This window comes from Notechis scutatus, chromosome Z (genome assembly GCF_049901735.1).
Source record: "Notechis scutatus isolate UNSWTSFEM ecotype Mainland chromosome Z, rNotScu1.2, whole genome shotgun sequence".
Taxonomy (NCBI): domain Eukaryota; kingdom Metazoa; phylum Chordata; class Lepidosauria; order Squamata; family Elapidae; genus Notechis; species Notechis scutatus.
The window spans coordinates 139,161,024-139,180,253 of NC_142025.1; the positions used below are offsets into that span (position 1 = coordinate 139,161,024).

The 19,230-nt window shown below is 38.2% G+C and overlaps 1 protein-coding gene across 3 annotated transcripts in view; it reads right to left on the bottom strand.

The window, feature by feature from the left end:
- LOC113429878 (sulfotransferase 1A1-like) overlaps positions 1 to 17,802 on the bottom strand; it is a 36,870-nt gene extending 19,068 nt beyond the window's left edge. The window contains exons 1-8 of one of the 3 annotated variants that reach the window (XM_087947585.1): positions 17,634 to 17,791; positions 16,880 to 17,026; positions 11,627 to 11,752; positions 11,006 to 11,103; positions 10,732 to 10,858; positions 4,813 to 4,907; positions 3,778 to 3,958; positions 1,492 to 1,623 (exon numbers count right to left, since the gene is read on the bottom strand). In XM_087947585.1, coding sequence (XP_087803711.1) covers positions 1,511 to 1,623; positions 3,778 to 3,958; positions 4,813 to 4,907; positions 10,732 to 10,858; positions 11,006 to 11,103; positions 11,627 to 11,752; positions 16,880 to 17,021 — 882 coding nt within the window. In that variant the 5' untranslated portion in view covers positions 17,022 to 17,026; positions 17,634 to 17,791 and the 3' untranslated portion in view covers positions 1,492 to 1,510. Of the gene's footprint in view, positions 1 to 1,451; positions 1,624 to 3,777; positions 3,959 to 4,812; positions 4,908 to 10,731; positions 10,859 to 11,005; positions 11,104 to 11,626; positions 11,753 to 16,879; positions 17,027 to 17,467 lie in introns of those variants that run through there. The other 2 variants (XM_087947584.1, XM_087947586.1) reach the window with 2 other exon arrangements.
- Positions 17,803 to 19,230: the final 1,428 nt, after the last annotated feature.

Genomic DNA, 19,230 nt, shown 5'->3' on the forward strand with positions numbered 1-19,230 from the left:
ACCAAAACTGGATGCAGCATTCTAGGTGTGGCCTTACTAAGACATTATAAAATAGTGCAAATACTTCACATGATTTTGATTCTATGCCTCTGCTTATACAACCAAGGGTTATATTAGTTTTTGTGGGTTTTTTGACTGCTGCTGCACACTACTGGCTTCCCACTATTTTTCTACCAGCATCTGCCTTCAAACTTCCCCTTTGTTTTTCCATATTTAGTAAACATTCTGTGAAAGTACAGAAATTCACCCATGGTGTTTTTAAAAATCTCTGCTATCCATCATGGATTTGGTCAATTAAGGTTTTCACTTAATGTGTTTTACTAAGAGAGAAAGTCTATATTAGGGTTATCCACCTTGGGTGTACCTGTGCCACATGCCACATGCCACATTTCCTGCTCATGGGAAGGACAGTAATGGCCAGTTTATTTATTTATCTGATTTGTCAATTGCTTGCAAGATAATAGGTATAAGTATAAACATGAGTAAGAATATACAGGAAATAGGTTCGAATAACTGGGGACAATAGGACAGGGACAGTAGGCACTAAGGTGCACTTATGCACGCCTCTTACAGAGCTCTTAGGAATGGGGTGAGGTCAACAGTAGTTTGAGGTTAAAGGAGTGGAGGTTAGAGGATGAAACAACAGAGTCAGGTAGTGCATTCCAGACATTGACCACTCTGTTGCTGAAGTCGTACTTTTTGCAATCGAGTTTGAAGAGGTTTACATTGAGTTTGTATCTGTTGTATGCTCTTGTATTTTTGTGGCTGAAGCTTAAGTAGTCATTGACTTGTAGGACATTGTAGCAGATAATTTTGTGTGCTACCCTTAAGTCTAACCATAGGCGGCGTAGTTCAAGGTTGTCCAAGCCCAAAATCTGAAGCCTGGTGATATAGGATATTCTGTTATGAGCAAAGTGTAGTACTCTTCTCATGAAATACTTCTGGACTCACTCCAGAAGTATTTCAGACATTAATATTGATACTGCATATCAGTATTAATGTCTGATATGCAGTGCAGATTCCAGACTGATGAGATGTATTCGAGTATTGGTCTGGCAAAAGTTTTGTATGCTCTACTTGGCAATTCGATATTTATGGAGGAGAAGCTTCATAAGATTAGATTTACAACTCTTAATACCTTTTGGTAATGCTGTTACAGTGAGCTCTGGCGTTTAAATCATTTGATATGAGAACTCCAAGGTCCTTGACAGAGTGAGGATTATCAACGAGGTCATATCTGCCTAGTTTGTATTTGGTGTACTGATTTTTTTTACCAATGTGTAGGACCGAGTTTAGGCACACTTTGGTTAGGATACCACATGAGGAGCCAAATTACTGCAAACCTGCTATCCATGCTACATGTAGAGATTATCTTGACAGGCCATATATTGTTGGGCTATCATATGCCCCAAGAGGTATATGTGTAGTGACATATGCTCAGAACACATAAAACATGTTGGGTTATTTTAATGTGAGCGAAAGAATGCATACCCAAATAGAAAAAGAACAATCATATCTCTGTTCGAAACTGGAGTGTAGTTCCTGTCATTTGCATCTTGTAATTCTCATCAAAACGCTCATTTTGTGCCACTGTGAATTGGTTCTTCCAGTCACCAGCAACTCCTAGATTGAAGGGGAAATAATAGCCAACATTAGTTTCCTTGATGTGCTCTGAGCATGGTGGGTGCTTGCAGTCATTTAATTAATTACCCAAAGAGGTAACATTTTAAATGTCGTTATTTTGCAAGAGAAGACAAAGATATGTAGCTCAGGGTTGAACTATGGAGTCCTTGGTGTTCTCTGAGCTTGGTTGCTTACAGACATTTTATTATTCAATTAGATATATATTTTCTATTGCAACATGACTATTTCAAAACTGGGTAAGGTAAAGTTGAATCCCAGTAGGAGATCCCTACATAGCAAAGCATTTGTTGGACTATCTCAAAAAGGCTCTCCCAAAATTAAATAGCTCAAATTTCACTGAAAGTATTGCCCAAATCTCTTAAAATGTTGGTAATTTCTCATGAGCTTTGGGATGTTTTGCAGATTTGCATGAGATTTTTGGTGAAACCTTTTTGAGATAGTTGCAGATCTCCATATTTAAAGTACGTACACCTGGGATTTTTTTTTTTTCCTGATTACATGATGACACCTTTTACCAGGAAAAGTTATAGTTTGCGAAATACAGATGTATTTAATCATTAATACGCTAAAACAATATAATATATGTAATATATGACTGCTGGAACAGTAATACACATTTTTCTTCTCTCTCTCATCTATTCTTTCTGTCTCCTTTCAGTCAAGGCCACTCTCTTGGACACAGCTGGAGTTGGGGTGAGGCCTGTTTCTCCAATCCAGACTTTTCCTTTTTGCCTCTAACCTAAATGGTAGACTCTAAAATTCTAAGTCAGAGATCCCCAACTGGTGAATGATCCCCAACTGGTGAATGTAGAGTACAAGTAGTTCACAATGCATAACAACATTGGGCTCAACGATCATTAAATGAACTGTTGAAATTGAGGACTACCAATGTGCTCCCTTCTTTCCAACGATGTGGTGGGGACTATTGTAGGAGTAACATAAGCTCTATTTATTGAGAAGCTTCCGGACAGAAGGCTCCTAAAAATACTTCTCAAGAAACATGATATGATTGTGTGTTTTTTCCAGAGTTTATTTTCTCTAGAGAATAAAATTAAACTAGACAGACCCAATTCCACCAACTGTTCTGTCTATGTTTTAACTTCCAGCCCCCTAATATCCTTGTTGCTCTTCCCTGCAATCTTCCCTGAGTCTCATCATCAAGGGTCCAGTCATAACCTTCTCTGATATTAGTCTTCCCCAAGCCATTGTATTGTATTTGCTTGGAGACATTTCATTACCTGATGATCACCATCACCATACTACAACCAAGCTCAGAGAGCACCAAGTACTCCACACTTCAACTCTGAGCTGCATGACCCCTTCTATTCAAAATAATTATGCTAGTTTCTACCACTTGTTCCAGCTTGTTAAAAATCATGGTCATTCTTTCTGGAAAGTCTTGGAGTTGAAGCCCATACATTTACAAACTGCTCAGCTTGGTTGTACATGTACCATCACAGCCTATTTGCTTACAACAATAATATTACATTGGCATGGTACAATTATTTTGACCTGTATCTCATTTTTTCTCAAATAGATCAAGGTCATATTAGAAGCAGAAAGCTTGACTTCAAATTCCATAATCTCTGACCAGCAGAGATAGTACATGTAGTCCTCGACTTATGACCACAACGGAGTCAAAAAATTATGTTGCTAATTGAGACATTGTTAAGTGAGCCATGCCCCATTTTATGACCTTTCTTTCCAGAAAGGTGAATCACTGCAGGTGTTAAGTTAGTTACATGATTGTTCAGTGAATCTGGCTTCCCCATTGAATTTGCTTGCAAGAAGGTCGCCAAAGGTGATGACTACATGACCCAGGGACACAGCAACCATCATAAATGTACCATAAGTTAGTTACCAATCTTCTGAATTTTGGTCACATGACCATGGGGATGCTGCAATGGTCATAAGTGTGAAAAATGGTCATAAGTGACATTTTTCAGTGTTGCTGTAACTTTGAACAGTCACTAAATGACTATTGTAAAGACTAGCTGTAATCCTGGTGGCTGGGAAATCTTAACACATTTGGACCATGTCAATTTCGATAAGGTAACACTATTATTTTAGCCTTTTATGTGTGTTATAAATATAACTCCATCCAGCCCCAGTTTGGTTATTTGATAGGCTCACCTTTCCGCATAAAAGGAGAAACTGTGTGATCCATAACTGAAGTGGGAAGGCTTTTGTAATTAGCCATCTGGTTCTGACTCATCACTTTGAAGGAAGTATGGTGTGAAATCTTCTTGACTAAGTTTTCATCAACTGGCCTCTCTAGGAATTCCATTATCTTTCGAATCTCCCGTTCTGGATCCTGTGTACAAACAACAATCAAGTAGTGAAAGTCAGGAATTTTGGATTAGGAAGAGTTTTGAGGTACGGGTATATCGTGTTATATTAAATAAATTAAATTAAAATACACTATCCTTTGTGATTTGACAGCTATTACCTATCTGGTGTACAGTTATAATCCAGTCAAGAATGTTTCTTATTATAATGTTTTGCAGTTAGACACATGTACAAGCAATTTTTAGCCATGAGTTTCCATTATGAGTCAGTATTATTTAATGCCAAGTATGGCTAGCCAAAGTTTACCCTGGTAGCAAAACAGCTATCCTGAGGAAATGATTAGCATGGAGGAAGTGAGAAGAGAGATGGGAGTAACTGTCTTGTATTCAACTTTGGGGTGGCTCTGATTTAGATAAAATAGGCCTATTGAAATTAGTGAAATAAGACATGACTCTTAGTTTCTATGGGTTTACTCTCAGGCATCTCTACATATAGGTCAACTTCCTTCTGTAATTAGGAAAATAATGTAAGAAATGTTTTGCTGGACAAATACAAAGTAAAATAAATATGTGGAAATAAAAGAAAACAAGTTTGAATGGATGGCAACAATTTTGCATTCTTCATCTCCTATTTGTAGGTTTTCAGGAGCATCTAATTAAAATCAGAATGCTGGAGTAAGGGATCTTTTTAAGGAACTTGAAATTTTTGGCCTTGGAGATACTATAGAAGTCCCATCCCAATTCTCCCTATTGGCAATTCCTAAGACTTGTAGAAGAGGATATCTATGTTCCATACCTAAATTTTAATGTGGGGGAAAGAAGTGAAAATTAGAGTAGTAGCGAATAAGAAGGTTAATAAAAGGAGCAGAAAGAATCTTGCCTCTTTCAGGTCTTCATAAAAGAGGTACAGAATCCTATATTTCTTCATGAGGTCCCACCAACCTTTGACATGATCATACCAGGATCCAAAAGACACTGAGGAGAGAAATAGAATGCTTGTGAATGATTGGGAATTTTAGTGCAACAACATGGAGAAAGCTACAGTTTCCTTACTACTTATTTTGGTTCGGACATCAGGAGTATGAAACAGGAGTAAAAACTCTAGTAGAAGTTGACAGTCAAACTAAAGAACCACACATTTACATGGACATATCTGCCCACTCAAATGGAAAGGATAATAATCAAAGTCCAGTGTCAAAAAACAGTTCAGTAAGACTTACATTAAAACCAGAAAATATCAGTCAATTAGGAAAAATGGAGGAACGGCAACACTTTCCAACAGAAGGAAACAGAGATACATTCACACTCTCTTCTGAGATTCAGACTAAAACAATCCAGGTTTCTGGCTCCATCTTATGGCCATTTGAAAAACCACACCCAATTGCAGTTTTTGCAATCTCTTAAAAACATAGTACAAAAATGTTTATCCTGGTTTATATATTTCTAACCCAAATACCTGTTAAGTGACTTATATTCCTAACATTCTCCCTTTTTGGGTAAGATAATATATACAACCTTACATTCTAAGTCCATAATCTTCACAGCTAGCTTTATGCTTTATGGAGCCTTGGGCCTTTGTAAAATGATCTGCTATATTGTTTTCTGACATACAGTATTCTAGCTTAATCATCTTACTTTGCACACATTGTCTCACATTTAAATATCTTATATCTGTGTGTTTCTTGTTTTAACAGCAATATTTGAAGCCATCTGTATTGCTGATTGGTTGTCTTCGTAAACAACAATAGGATCTTTGACATCAATTCCCATATCAATTAGTAATTGCTTATACAAAACTAAATCTGTACATAGTAAAGACAAACATGAGAATTCAGCCTCCATTGTTAACAAACTTAGATGTTTTTGTCTAATAGATCTGTTAGGGTTTTGGGGATTAACCCCTAGAAGAGTATTGCAGCAGTAGTCAAACCAGGCAACCAAAGGAGAGCGGAAGGGCCCCAGAGTATACACACACTGAATACAAACACTGTTTGTAGTTTAAATAGTTTTTAATCCAGTTAGAGTTTAAGCATTGTCATTCAGTCCATTAAGTCATTCACAGTATTTCCATCCAGTAAGACTCACTAGTATAGTCCAAGTTTAAGAGTCCTTGCAATATCTTTATCAGCCGATAAAGATATCTTCTCCTCCTCGGTTTCACTCCAGAGAAACAAACGCTGGATATTCAGTAGAATTACGCAGTAAATCAGCAAACAGTAGCAAACAATAACAGTTCAGTCACAGGCACTCACAGTCAGTATCACACAGTAAGTCGCAGCAGCACACAGTTACAGACAGTTAACTTTCCAGCTTCTAATGCTTCCTTATATTGTAACTTCTAACCGCACCCTTAATCGGCTAATTGCCTGCTGCATTGTGCTTAAAGTGATAAGCACTTAAACCATGATATCTAAGTTTTATATATTTATTCACCCAAACCATATTTGGTATCAATGTTATACCTAACAAGATCTCCATCCAATCAATGCTTTTCCCAATAATACAGCAGTACCCGATGTAGATTTTCATGTATTTATGTCTGTAGCAAAACTTGCATCAGCATATGCAGTCAAATTCAGTTCATCTTTTGGCCCCAAATACAATGCATAGTGCATTGTTTGTTTCAGATATCTTAACACATGTTTCGCAGCTTGCCAGTGCCTTTCAGTTGGCTCAGCATCAAATCTCGCTAATTGATTAACACTGTATGCAATATCTGGCCTTCATCAATTACTGAGATAAGATAAACTACCAACCAAGGACTGATAAATGTTCTTATCAAAAATAGGACTTTGTACATCACTATGGCTAAACTCCTGGCTCATTGGTGTCTTAGCCGGCTTACAAAGTTTCATTTTAAAACTTTTTAGTAATTGGTTAATTTTATCTGCCTGTGAGATCTTGTATCCTCCCCTAGTTCTATCTATCTTTAAACCAAGATATTGTTTGATTTCTCCTAACTGTTTTATCTTAAATTTCTGTTCCAACAGTGAGATTATCTCAGTAGCTTCTTGTTCAGTTTTGGTGATTAATGCTATGTCATCAGTAAATAATAACAATAATGAGATTACACCATTAATTTCTCTTTTAAAAAAACATGGATCAGCCATGCCAGCTACAAAACCTATTTTAGTTAATTCTTTAACTATACATTGGTTCCACTCATATCCTGATTGCTTCAAACCATAAGGACTCTTTTTCAATTTCCAGCAATCATTATCAGTATTATCATTTTTAAGACTTAAAGGTTTCTTTAAATATATAGTGTGTTGCAACGGTGCATGCAGTTAAGCTGTCTCTGCATCCAAATGATTTACAATGTATTTCTCCTTAGCTGCCCACACTAATGCTGCCCTTAATGTAGTAGCCTTCAGACTAGGTGCAAACACCTCATTGTAGTCATTTGCTGTCTGATTAAACCCTTGTGTTACTAACCTGGCTTTATGGGTAACAGTCCCATCTACACCTGTCTTCAGTTTATATATCCATTTGCATCCTATGGCATGTTTACCTGGTGGTAACTTAACATTTTCATATACCTCCAGTCTTTTTAATGATTCCAGTTCCTTATCCATTGCTTTCTGCCAAGCAGCCTGATCCTTAGCAGGATACAGTTTTAGTTCACTATAGTTACTTGGAACTGTATTTACTTGGCATACAACACTAGCCTGATATATATCAGGTGGTTGTGTTACTCGGGTTGAACGTCTTGGTAATACAGGGCTTACTGGTGGACTTTCCTGTGCCACCTGCTCCTGTTCTTCTACCTCCTCCTGTGCCTGTTCTCCTACTTCCTCCTGTTCTTCCTCTTTAATGGCTATTTGTTGTTTACTGATATCATCTTTAGGGACTATTTGGGTGTCAATAATAATATCATTGCTGGATTCCTGTTCCAGTTTATCCCATCCAATGTGCTTGAGAAATTTTGCACTAGCACTACAATAAACATGAGCTGTGCCTTGATCCCAAAATCTAAACAATCTATGGTTGACCTCATAATCCACAAAAAATAACTTCTTATCTCTATGTTGCCCTTTCAGTCTTACTTGTGAGGGAATATGCACCAAAGCTGGAGCTCCAAATGTGTGTAGATAGCTTAAATTTGGCTTTCTGCCATGCCAACGAATGGCAATTCTCCAGCTGTTGTATTAACTACATTGTTTAAAACATGGTTACTACACATTATGTCCTCACCCCACAGTGTTTCAGATAAACCTGAATCAGATAACATAGTGCGAGCCATGGCTTGTAATGTTTGCCCTCTTTGTTCTATAAACGAGTTATGTTGTGGTCTGTAAGGTGCAGAACATTTATGCTCAACACCAGCCAATTTCAGCATAGTTTGGAATCTTTTGTTAACAAACTCAGTCCCATTATCTGTTATTAAAGTAATTATTTTACTTTTCCTTTTTCTCTCAGCAAACCTTAGCCAGTTAAAGAAATGTTGGAATGTTTCTGTTTTGTTTTTCATAAGATAGCAGAAACCGTATCATGAGGAATGGTCCATTATACTCAAAATATAACAGGCACCTCCTAAACTTGTTTTTTTAGGACCAATTATGTCAGCAAAAACAACCTCTAAAGGTTCTTTGGTCTTAAACCCATTTAGTCTGTTTGCTGGAGTAACCTTACTCTTTTCTTGACTACAAGCATTACAGTGTAAATACTTGCTACAGGGTTTCCATTTTACTCCCTCTGCCAATTTAACAGCTTGTTTGAGCATTCTGAAATTAATGTGCCCTAGACGTCTATGTAATAAATGTATACATTCATCATGTGGCTTAACATTGTTATAAACTGAGTTAGCCATCTTCAGCTGATCATCATGTATTACATATAAATCATTCTCTAATGTAGCAGTAACACTTTTACCCTCTTTCTCTATTATACAGTTATCTCCCCTAAAGGTTACTACATAACTAATATTAACTAAAGCCCTTACTGATAATAAATAAAATTTTAGTTTATATAACATAGTTAAATGTTCGTTTATACAAGAACAATATGCAGTACCTTCACCTGATGCTTTAATCTTCCATCCATTTGCCAATGATACATGTTGTTTACTTGTGGATATCTTTACAAACCTGCTTCTATCTTTAGTAATGCATTGTGATGCTCCACTATCACCCCCAACAAATCATAGTTTACAGTTGAATTGCTAGACACAGCTACTCTAACATTCTTCTAAGCCTTCTGGTGTTTGCCAGTATTCTGTCCTTTTCTTTTCTTACAGAATCTAGCTATATGTCCCCTAGCCCCACAAGAAAAACATTTCCTAACAGTATAGGCAGTTGAAGATAAATCCTCTTCTTGTGGTTGTTCCTTCCTCAGTTGGTCCCTATCCAGCCGTCTTCTTGCTTCTTCTAGCAACCTTCCAGTCAATGTCAGTTTATCTCTGGGCAGTACTTCCAGTGAAGATACATAATCACCATAACTTTCATCCAATGAGGAAAGAATGATGTAAACTTGATGTAGCTCTGAAAATATCAGTTCTTTTTCATGTAGCTCTTGAAAAGTTCTTTTCATGAAGTTCAAATGAGCTAACATATCTCCACCTTTCAGAAGATGTACTCTAAACAGTTTACGTGTAAGATGTATGTGTGCACCTACACTGTCACGAACATAAATCATCTTCAAATTCTCCCAACACCTAGCAGCAGACTCTTCTCCACGGATATGGACTAACTGCTGGTCACTCAGTGTTAGTCCAATTATACAAAGAGCTCGTTCATTGTTCTGTTTAAAGTCAGCAATCTTCTTGGCATCATCCTCATTATCTGGATCCCAAGCATTTACATCTGGTGGGTCTTGAACTACATTCCATAAACCTTCTTTACGCAGAAGTAGACTGCATTTCATAGACCAGGAAACATAGTTTGTTCCATCCAACCGGGTTATCAGTGATAGACATGTTGAAGTGACTTGTGCCATCTTTACCAGGATAGTAAACCACAATTAAACAGTAAACAGCTGTCTGTATATAGTATTGTGTGTTCACACCAACTCTCAGTTATCTGAGCCTGGTATGGTCTGGGCCCATAACCAGTGTTGAGGTAATTCCCCGTTAGGAGAATGAGCGCATACAGGGAGACGTATAGAGAGTAGTGTTGGAATAATACACACAGAGCACACAGATACACTGTACAGTAAATATAGGTTTTTACTTCCAGAAAGATTTAAGCAAAGTCCAAAATAAGCAATCCAAAGTCATTCACAAGTTAAATCAGTCAGTTTTCAATCCAGGGATAATCCAAATATCAAAGTCCAGTGTCAAAAAACAGTTCGGCAAGATTTACATTAAAACCAGAAAATATCAGTCAATTAGGAAAAATGGAGGAACGGCAACACTTTCCAACAGAAGGAAACAGAGATGCACTCACATTCTCTTCTGAGACTCAGACTAAAACAATCCAGGTTTCTGGCTCCATCTTATGGCTGTTTGAAAAACCACACCCAGCTGCAGTTTTTGCAATCTCTTAAAGACGTAGTACGAAAATGTTTATCCTGGTTTATATATTTCTAACCCAAATACCTGTTAGGCGACTTATATCCCTAACAATAATAATAATAAGAAGAAGGTTCTGATCTGACCTTCTCATTCACATAATTTCTGTGAAACATCTCACTAGTTCCAAGAGCTTCTACAAGGCCGTCTTCCCCCAAAATAGTACCCAGTCACCCCCATTATTTGCTTTCTTAGCTGCAGGTAATAGGATCAGTATCATATTTTGAAGTTACCATATCAAGGAGGGTTAATATCATACTCAATGCTTGGAAGGATTTATTATCCACTTACCACTTCCATCCATAAACTTCTCCAGAAATTCTTCCCATGTTCCAGGCTCTGGGTGTACTTTTGCCATTTGGTAGAAGTAATAGTATGAGACAGCCACATCTTTGGCATTTCTGGCCACATAGATAACCTGTTGAGTGACAAACAAGAAAGTTGATTAAACTGATAATGCATTTCATTTCTGAGGATATGGTGTATAATGATTTGCAGAAGTTCATTACCAATATGTTCTTATGTTCAATTGACTAGTTCTTCATGCATTAACATTTTTTCTCACCTTGCAGTTCTTTTCCAAGAAGGATTTGGGGAGCATTTGGACAGGAAGGTGGGTTTTAATTAGACATGGACGGGGTACTTCCTTAAGCAGTTTAATGCCTGGAAGGGAAAAAAGAATAATTGAAGAGACTTCTCCCATACTCTCTCCACCCTCCATTACCCTATCCATACCAGATATATTCTGGATGAATTTGCTTGCAGATATCTCAACTAGCATTAGGAAAAGCTATGGAGATGTCTGCAAGTAAATCTACCATATTATATGGTTTGCATCCTCTCCCATCTTCACCGTTGGTATTTCTATTCCAATGTTAGGTGCGAAAGAGTAGGACCACACATGAACTTCCAACTAAACTGATTTATTATTCATGCCTGTGCACAGGAATCTACTCAACTAACAGCACTAGATTGGCATTAGATAAACATCAACAGAATTCAAGAAGGGTTAGAATTAGTTAGTCCATTTGTAGCTACGCAGAGACTCTAGGCTGATACCACTTTTGAGTTTGCCCCCAGGTTCTGCCACTCCTTCTCCCACAGTCACCTCACAGGCTAGACTTCCAACTCCAACCCTCTTCTCCCCAATTGCTGTCTAGAGGGGAAGACACCTATGATGTTTTACCTGTAGGGACATCAGGTACAGCAAATTCCAGGAAAGGGACTCGCATGTAGATGGGCTGAACTTTGCATTTTTCCAGACTGCCTTCTTTGTAGATCATGTCTATTATCTCACTGACCCAGGTGGTCCCTGAAAAAGCACAAGAAGGTTGGACGTGCTCAACCAAGATCATTTACAAGAAACAGATTATTGCCTAAAACAAAACATGATTCTTGTTATAGCTACAACAGGTAGACAATGGCTGTAGGAAGTCTACACACCCCTTTAAAAATGCCAGGTTTTTGAGATGTAAAAAAAGTCAGACCAAGATAAATCACTTCAGAATTTTTACATCTTTAATATAACATATAAGCTGTACAATTCAATTGAAAAACAAACTGAAATCTTTCAGGGAGAAAAAACAAAAACAAAAACCTGGAATAAATAAAATAAAAACCTGCATAAGTGTTCAAATTCTCTTATGAGTAGGAATGTGGCTGTATTCAGAATTAACCAATCATATTAAAACTATGCCAAATAATAGTCAGCATACATCTGCCATTAATTAAACTGGCTCTGATCAAGCCCATATGAAGTTCAAATTGATTTTTTTCTGATATTTACTCAGTTGCCTCTTAGAGCAAAAGCCATGGTCTGCAAAAAGCTTATAAAGCATGGGTGTTTAACTCACAGCATCAAGTTGCCATCACATGCTGTATCGTGACTTTTGTTCCCTTTGTGGAGTTTGGGTGGGCATGGACTGCATCCAGCCTGCAGGCCATCAGTTTCACACTCCTGTTATAGGGTCTCCTGCTTGAGCAGGGGGTTGGTCTAGAAGACCTCCAAGAACCCTTCCAGCTCCATTCTGATTGAAATTGATTGGATCTCATTGTTGGAAGGTATCACTCAAGAGGAGAGTACAAAAAATGTCCAAAGCATTGGATATTCTATGGAACATAGTGCCATGGAAATTTTTTGTACAAAGCACAATGAAGACAGTCATCAACAAGTGTAGAAAACATGGCACAATAGCAACATTACCAATGGATGCCTCTCCAAAATTGATGAAAAAACAAGAAGGAAACTGGTTCAAGAGGCTGCTAAGAGGCCTACAGCAACATTTAAGGAGCTGTAGGAAATTCTGGCAAGTATTGGTTGAGTACTATTTGTGACAATGATCTTCCATATTTATCGTATGCCTTTGGCAAGATAGAAAGAAAACCTCCAAGCCTTGGTACATTTTGCAAAAACCTACATCATGGCTGAGAAAAGGATGTGAGAAAATATGCTATGGTCTGATGAGACCAAGGTTGAACTTTTGACTATACTGTAATTCCAGAAAGTATGGTTGGAACAAACATAACACTGTGCATCACGAGAAGTACACCATCCCCACAGTGAAGCATGGTGCTGGCACTCTTATAGGTTGGGGTTGCTTTTCTTCAGCTGAAATTGGGGCTTTAGAGAAGATGGAGGGAATTATGAATGGTTCCAAATATTAGACAATTTTGGCACTTAAGCTTCAGACCTCTGCTAAAATGTTAAAGGAAGAGAAATTTCACCTTTCAATACGACATACCACACCTTCAAATCAACAAAAATATAGCTTCACTCAAAGTTTTGAAATAGCCCAGAGTCCAACTGAAAATCTGTGGGGTCACCTGAAGAGGGCCTTGCATAAAAGATGCCCTCACAATTTGACAGATTTTGAGCACTTTTGCAAAGATGCACAAGGCAAAATGAGCCATAGGCTCTTACCCCAAAATATTGAATGTTGTCATAAAATCATAGGGGCTTCAACAAAATATTAGTTTAAGAATGTGCAATCACACTTTTGTAAGTTTTTTACTGTTATTTTTCTCCCTAAAAGATTTCAGTTAGTTTTTCAATTGAATTATATAGCTTGTATAGGTGGTCTTCAACATACAACCATTTGTTTAATCAGCTTTCAAAGGTACAACAACACTGAAAAAAGTAACTTATGACTCTGTTTCATACTTAAGACCATTGCAGCATCCCCATGGTTAGGTGATCAAAATTCAGGCACTCAGCAACTGGCATGTATTTATGATGGTTGCAGTGTCCCTAGGATCATGTGATCACTTTTTGCAGCCTTCTGACAAGCAAAGTCAATGGGGAAGCCAGATTCATTTAACAACCATGTTACTAACTTAACAAATGCAGTGATTTATTGAACAACTGCGGCAAGAAAGCGGCATAAAGTGGAGAGAACTCACTTAACAACTTGCTTAGCAATGGAAATTTTGGGCTCTATTATATCATTAATTGAGGACTATCTATATGTTATGTTAAAGGTAGAAAAACATATGAATTGATTTATCTTGGCTTGATTTTTTTATATCTTAAAACTTGGCATTTTAACAGGGGTGTGTAGACTTTCTAGATCCACTATTTTCTGAAGGTGTTTTCCTACTCAACACTTCATTCTTGAATTAGAGTGAAATTGTCTGCTCCAGGTGCCAATCAGGAGTGGCAGGATATCCCTATCCATCTAAAATTTTTTTCTGATCCTGCCCTTTGGTGTTCCACCAGACTTCAATTCCAGTGTTACAAGTGGAGAAGCAAAATAGTTTTAGGTTGTTTTGTTTTTTGTTTTGCTATCACAGGTTAACCTGGCTCTCTTCCTATTAATCTATTATGAATGCAAATGAGATTAAACAAAAGCAATAGAGGAGGATAGAGATTGGGCACCAGGCAGAGTAAATTTCATGCTGATTCAGTTTTCTTCCAAGTCAAAATTCAGATCAACAGAATTAAAAGAGTTTATTATTGTCAGGCCCAAGACTACCCAGTGAAATCCAATTAGGTCCAAACCTGTATTTGCTTATAAGCTAATGGACAGAATCTTGCCAAAGTAAAGCAATAACCTTCTAACCTACTACTCTATCCTGAAATTTTTTAGTGTGTGGCTATCCATGAGTATGAGCTGTAGTGGCGCAGTGGTTAGAATGCAGAACTGCAGACTACTTCTGCTGATTGCCAGCTGCCTGCAATTTGGCAGTTCAAATCTCACCAGGCTCAAAGTTGACTGAGCCTTCCATCCTTCCGAGGTCAGTAAAATGAGGACCCAGATTGTTGGGGGCAACAGGCTGACTCTGTAAACTTCTAAGAGAGGGCTGTAAAGCACTGTGAAGCAGTATATAAGTCTAAATGTTATTGCTATTGCTACTCTAAACTTCTTCCCCCACCCTAATTCATTTTAGAATGGAATAACAGAATAACGAAATAATAGAATGGAAAGGGACCTTAGAGGTTTTCTAATCCAACCTCCTGCTTAGGCAGGAGACCCCATACCATTCCAGACAAGTGGATATCCAGTCTCTTCTTAAAAGTCTCCAGTAATGGAGAACCCACAACTTCTGAAAGCAAACTGTTCTACTGGTTGATTGGTCTCGCTGTTAGAAAGTTTTTCTTAATTCCAGGTTACTTCTCTCCTTGATTATTTTCCATCCATTGCTTCTTGTCCTGCCTTCTGGTGCTTTGTAAAATAGGTTGATTTGCCTCTTCTTTGTGGCAGCCCCTCAAATATTGGAACACTGCTATCATATCACTCCTGGAGAAGCCCAGAAAAGCCCAGATTAAGAGTCTGCACAGTCTCCTAATCTGGGCCTTTGTCAGGGAAAGCTCTGCTTTGCCAAAACGCATATCCACGGATTCTCCATGTGAACATTCCATCTATCACTTTCAAAACTAGAGCTTGCCCTACTCCAATTTTGTGACGTACAAGACAGAATATTCAGATTGCATCATCTTAAATAACAAGAAAAATTATTTCCACATTCCATTTCATGACATATTAAGATAACCAGTGTACCCCATTTAAAGTTTGAGGAAAAGTTTTATTTGTTTAATCAGTCTGTTTAACACATTATGAAAGTTTTCATCAGTTTAAATAGACCATTGTGTTTAGAATTGGCTGTTCTGCCTTGCATCTGTCCCTAGGACTGTTCAATCCAGAGTAACCTTAGCTGCTTGTTCTCCCAGATTTTGGCCTGAGCAGAAGAAAAGTCCAAAATCCCAAGATTTTTTTTAGGATAAACAAGAAGTGACATCAATCAGAGTGGGGAAATGTTCTTCTAATGAGTTTCCTGAGTTGTAAAGAAAGTGACCCATAAAAGTGATAACGATGACAGGATTGTATTTGCAAAATGAAAAATGCTTTTGGAAAACATTGTTTTCAGTGAGCAATTGAGATCAGGGAAGAGAACAGGAGGCCGGTTCATCTGCCTAGGACAGGAGTCCCCAACTTTATGGCTTGGTGTTCCCACAGGGGAAGGGGAAGAAGGGAATTGGCCAATGCAAGTGGTGAGCCTGCCCACTGTAAATTGAGCTGCATGGCTGCCACTGGTGCAAGTCAAGCTGCACGAACACCTGCACATATACACCAGCCAACAGATCACACAGCTCACTTATGAAACGGCCACAGCACGGTAGTGGGCCATGGCCTGGGGTTGGGGTTGGGGACCCCTGGTCTAGGACTATCTGCTTTTCTGGACAGTCATGAGCAAAGCAGCTCTCCTCCTACTAGAAGTGTGGTTTTTATGTCCTATGTACGGGAAAGAAACTTAGAAGGGAGGGTGGACAAGCAGGCAGTGAGAATGCATACTAAACACCCTGTTCTCCCTCATACACACCACTTAAAAGGGCAGTCTCTAGTAGCTAACAACGGCATATCAAATTAAACATTCCACTGGTTTTCTTATCAAATGAGAGTTCTGCTAATAAATATTTGGAAGCTATCCAGAGGTGTCCTGCTGTGAAGTCTTGCCTGCAAATTCATGCTGATTGTGTCTCTTTTTCACATGTATGTTTAGGCCACATATTAACCAAAATGTATTTTAAGTGACAGATGAAATTGCTTCAATAATATATCCCAAAATAATTCTGTTTTATATTAAATTGCATGTCAGCTATGCTGAATGCACCTAGCAATCTGTTAATAGTATACTATAATTTAGCAACAAGATATGTTTTTGCAAAAAAGAAAATTAGTAGGAAGAAAAATGCCTTCATGATGCAAAACTAAGGGCAATAAATCATTGGGATGCAGAGCAGTTGTAATGTAAGTAGATATGTCTCTTTTCAGGCGTATATAGTCAGCCTCTCAAAGAAAAAGTTGCTTTCCAGCTGCCTAAAACTTATTGTCTTGTGTGTTGATAGAACAAAGGGAAAGTAGAGAATTGGAAATTATCCACACATGAATCACCAGCATTTACATTCTTCATTTAAGAAAGTGAAGTCAAAAGCATCACTCACCAGACTTGGGATATGTAGAGATCAGTAGATCATCTGGATGTGCTTCAAATCTTTCCACTTCATCATAGATTTCTGCAAAATACTTTATCATGGGGATCCCCTTAACAGGGACCAATGGAGGACGTGCCTCTTCTTGCTTCATTTTCGCTGAGAATGGATTAAAGGGGAGAATGGCATTCTGAGGAAATGCAACTCTTTTCATCCAGAGTTAAGAGATTTGCAAGCCAACCCAGCAGCTATCCTGTATTCAGAGCCTCATGAGAATAGCAGTTTATAGAAGCATCCCCAAATGTTTCAGAACATCTGACATATAGAGATAGTCCTGTCACCCTGGACGCAGGATTGAAAAGTCAGCTGGAGGAGATAGATAGTAAGGAAGACATAGAGAAGGAATAGAAAAAAAGGAAAGCATATCTCTAACCTTGATATCCAAATATGCTATAATTTAAAATGTTTTCCTAAGAAACTGCTAGTGTGACATCTATTTACTCTTGATGAGAAGAAGTGTGAAAAATTGTTCAAGGGTAATCAAAGCAGCTTCAATCTTCACATGCTAGTCCCTCTTTTAAAGAAAACAGCAATACTCACCAGCTTGTATCCGCAGATATTGGGGAAGAGGGGTTTTTTAAGACAGCCCTTCACAAAGACCCAACCAGTTCTGATTCAAAACTTCTATTTTACATGACCCACATTCTTCCTTCCTTTTGCAAAGTGCAGCCAAGCAGGAAGAGTCTCAGCTGTCTGGAATATTTACCTTGGCTTGGATGAAGCTGGCTGGCCTCCTGGTGGGCTTTGGCTTGGGAACTGGAGCAGAGGCAGATAAGTGAAGCGGCAGAGAAACTTTAGTCTGTACTGAGAAGAACTGCGAGTATTTAAGAGGAACTGGATTCAGCCTCTCTGATCCAGCCAAATAGGGAGGGCTTTGCCTTTTGAAACACATGTTTTGCAATGCTTGGCACAGTGTTTGATACTAGGTTGGCTGGAAATCAAATTCTTTTTTTTTTTAAAGTTTCTGGCATTCAAACTTGCCTGAACTTCTTTCCCTCTTAAAGACATGTCATTAATATCAGCTTTGTAAGGTTTTAGACACCATATTTACTAGATCAACCTTCAAAGCCCCCTCTTCCCTTTACCTAGGAGGAAAACATGCCCCCTGCCATCCTGCTTTTAAATGGTGTTTTCTGGACCTTGATTAACAAAGCAATTCTTTTAAGTAACTTCTACAAATCCCAAATGTCGTCATTATGATTTCGTAGATTTGGACTTGCAACTTTGCACAGAAAGAGCACATCACAAGATCAGAAGCTCAGGTGCTTATTACTTATTTATTGGAGGACATTTATTTATTAGCATATTAGAGGGCAGAACTCTAGTATTAAAATGAAACAGTTCTCTTTGATGAATTTTGACTGGAATTCAGATTTGGTTCTTTGTCCTGTATATGGTCTACTTCCATTGCTATTTTTTTCTGAGTTTCAAAGAAAGGACTTGGACAAGTGAAGGCAAGTACTTCGATTTACTCCTGTTGGGCATAAGTAGACGCTCAAAGGCAAAGGCAATCTTAGAAAAACATTAACTTTTTTGTCCTTCTTTGATAGATGTGTTGAATAGATTATATCAACCTATATATTAATGAACAACCAGGAGTTCCAAGAGCACCACAGGTCTTATGAATCTCCTTGTCAGTAAAAAAAATGTTCTGATATTTAAAATATTGAAAATGCCATTACAGTAAGATGATTTTTTATTGCAGGATTTACATTGTAAAACTTGGTAGGATTAATTTGTATTAATTAACTACAGGTATAACTTAGAAATATTGGAGTTTGATTCAAGACCACTATAATAAAGTGAATATTGCAATAAATAGCAATAGCACTTAGACTTATATACTGCTTCATAGTGCTTTACAGCCAGAGGTGGTATTCATCAGGTTCTGACCAGTTCTGGAGAACTGATAGTGGAAGTTTGGAGTAGTTTGGAGAACCGGCAAATCCCACCTCTGACTAGCCCTGCCCTCATCTATTCTCTGCCTCCCATTGAGTCCCAGCTGATCGGCTGGGTCTTCTTTGGTTGCCCTGCACAGGAGAATGGAGCTGGAAAGCAGGTTAGTGGGGTGGGGAGGGAATGGAGATTTTGCAGTATCCTTCCCTTGCCATGCCCACCAAGCCACACCACATCCACAGAACCGGTGGTAAAAAAAATTGAATCCCACCACTGTTTACAGTCCTCTTTAGGTGGTTTACAGAGCCGGCATATTGCCCCCAACATCTGGGTCCTCATTTTACCCACCTCGGAAGAATGGAAGGCTGAGTCAACCTTGAGCCTGATGGGATTTGAATAGCCAATAG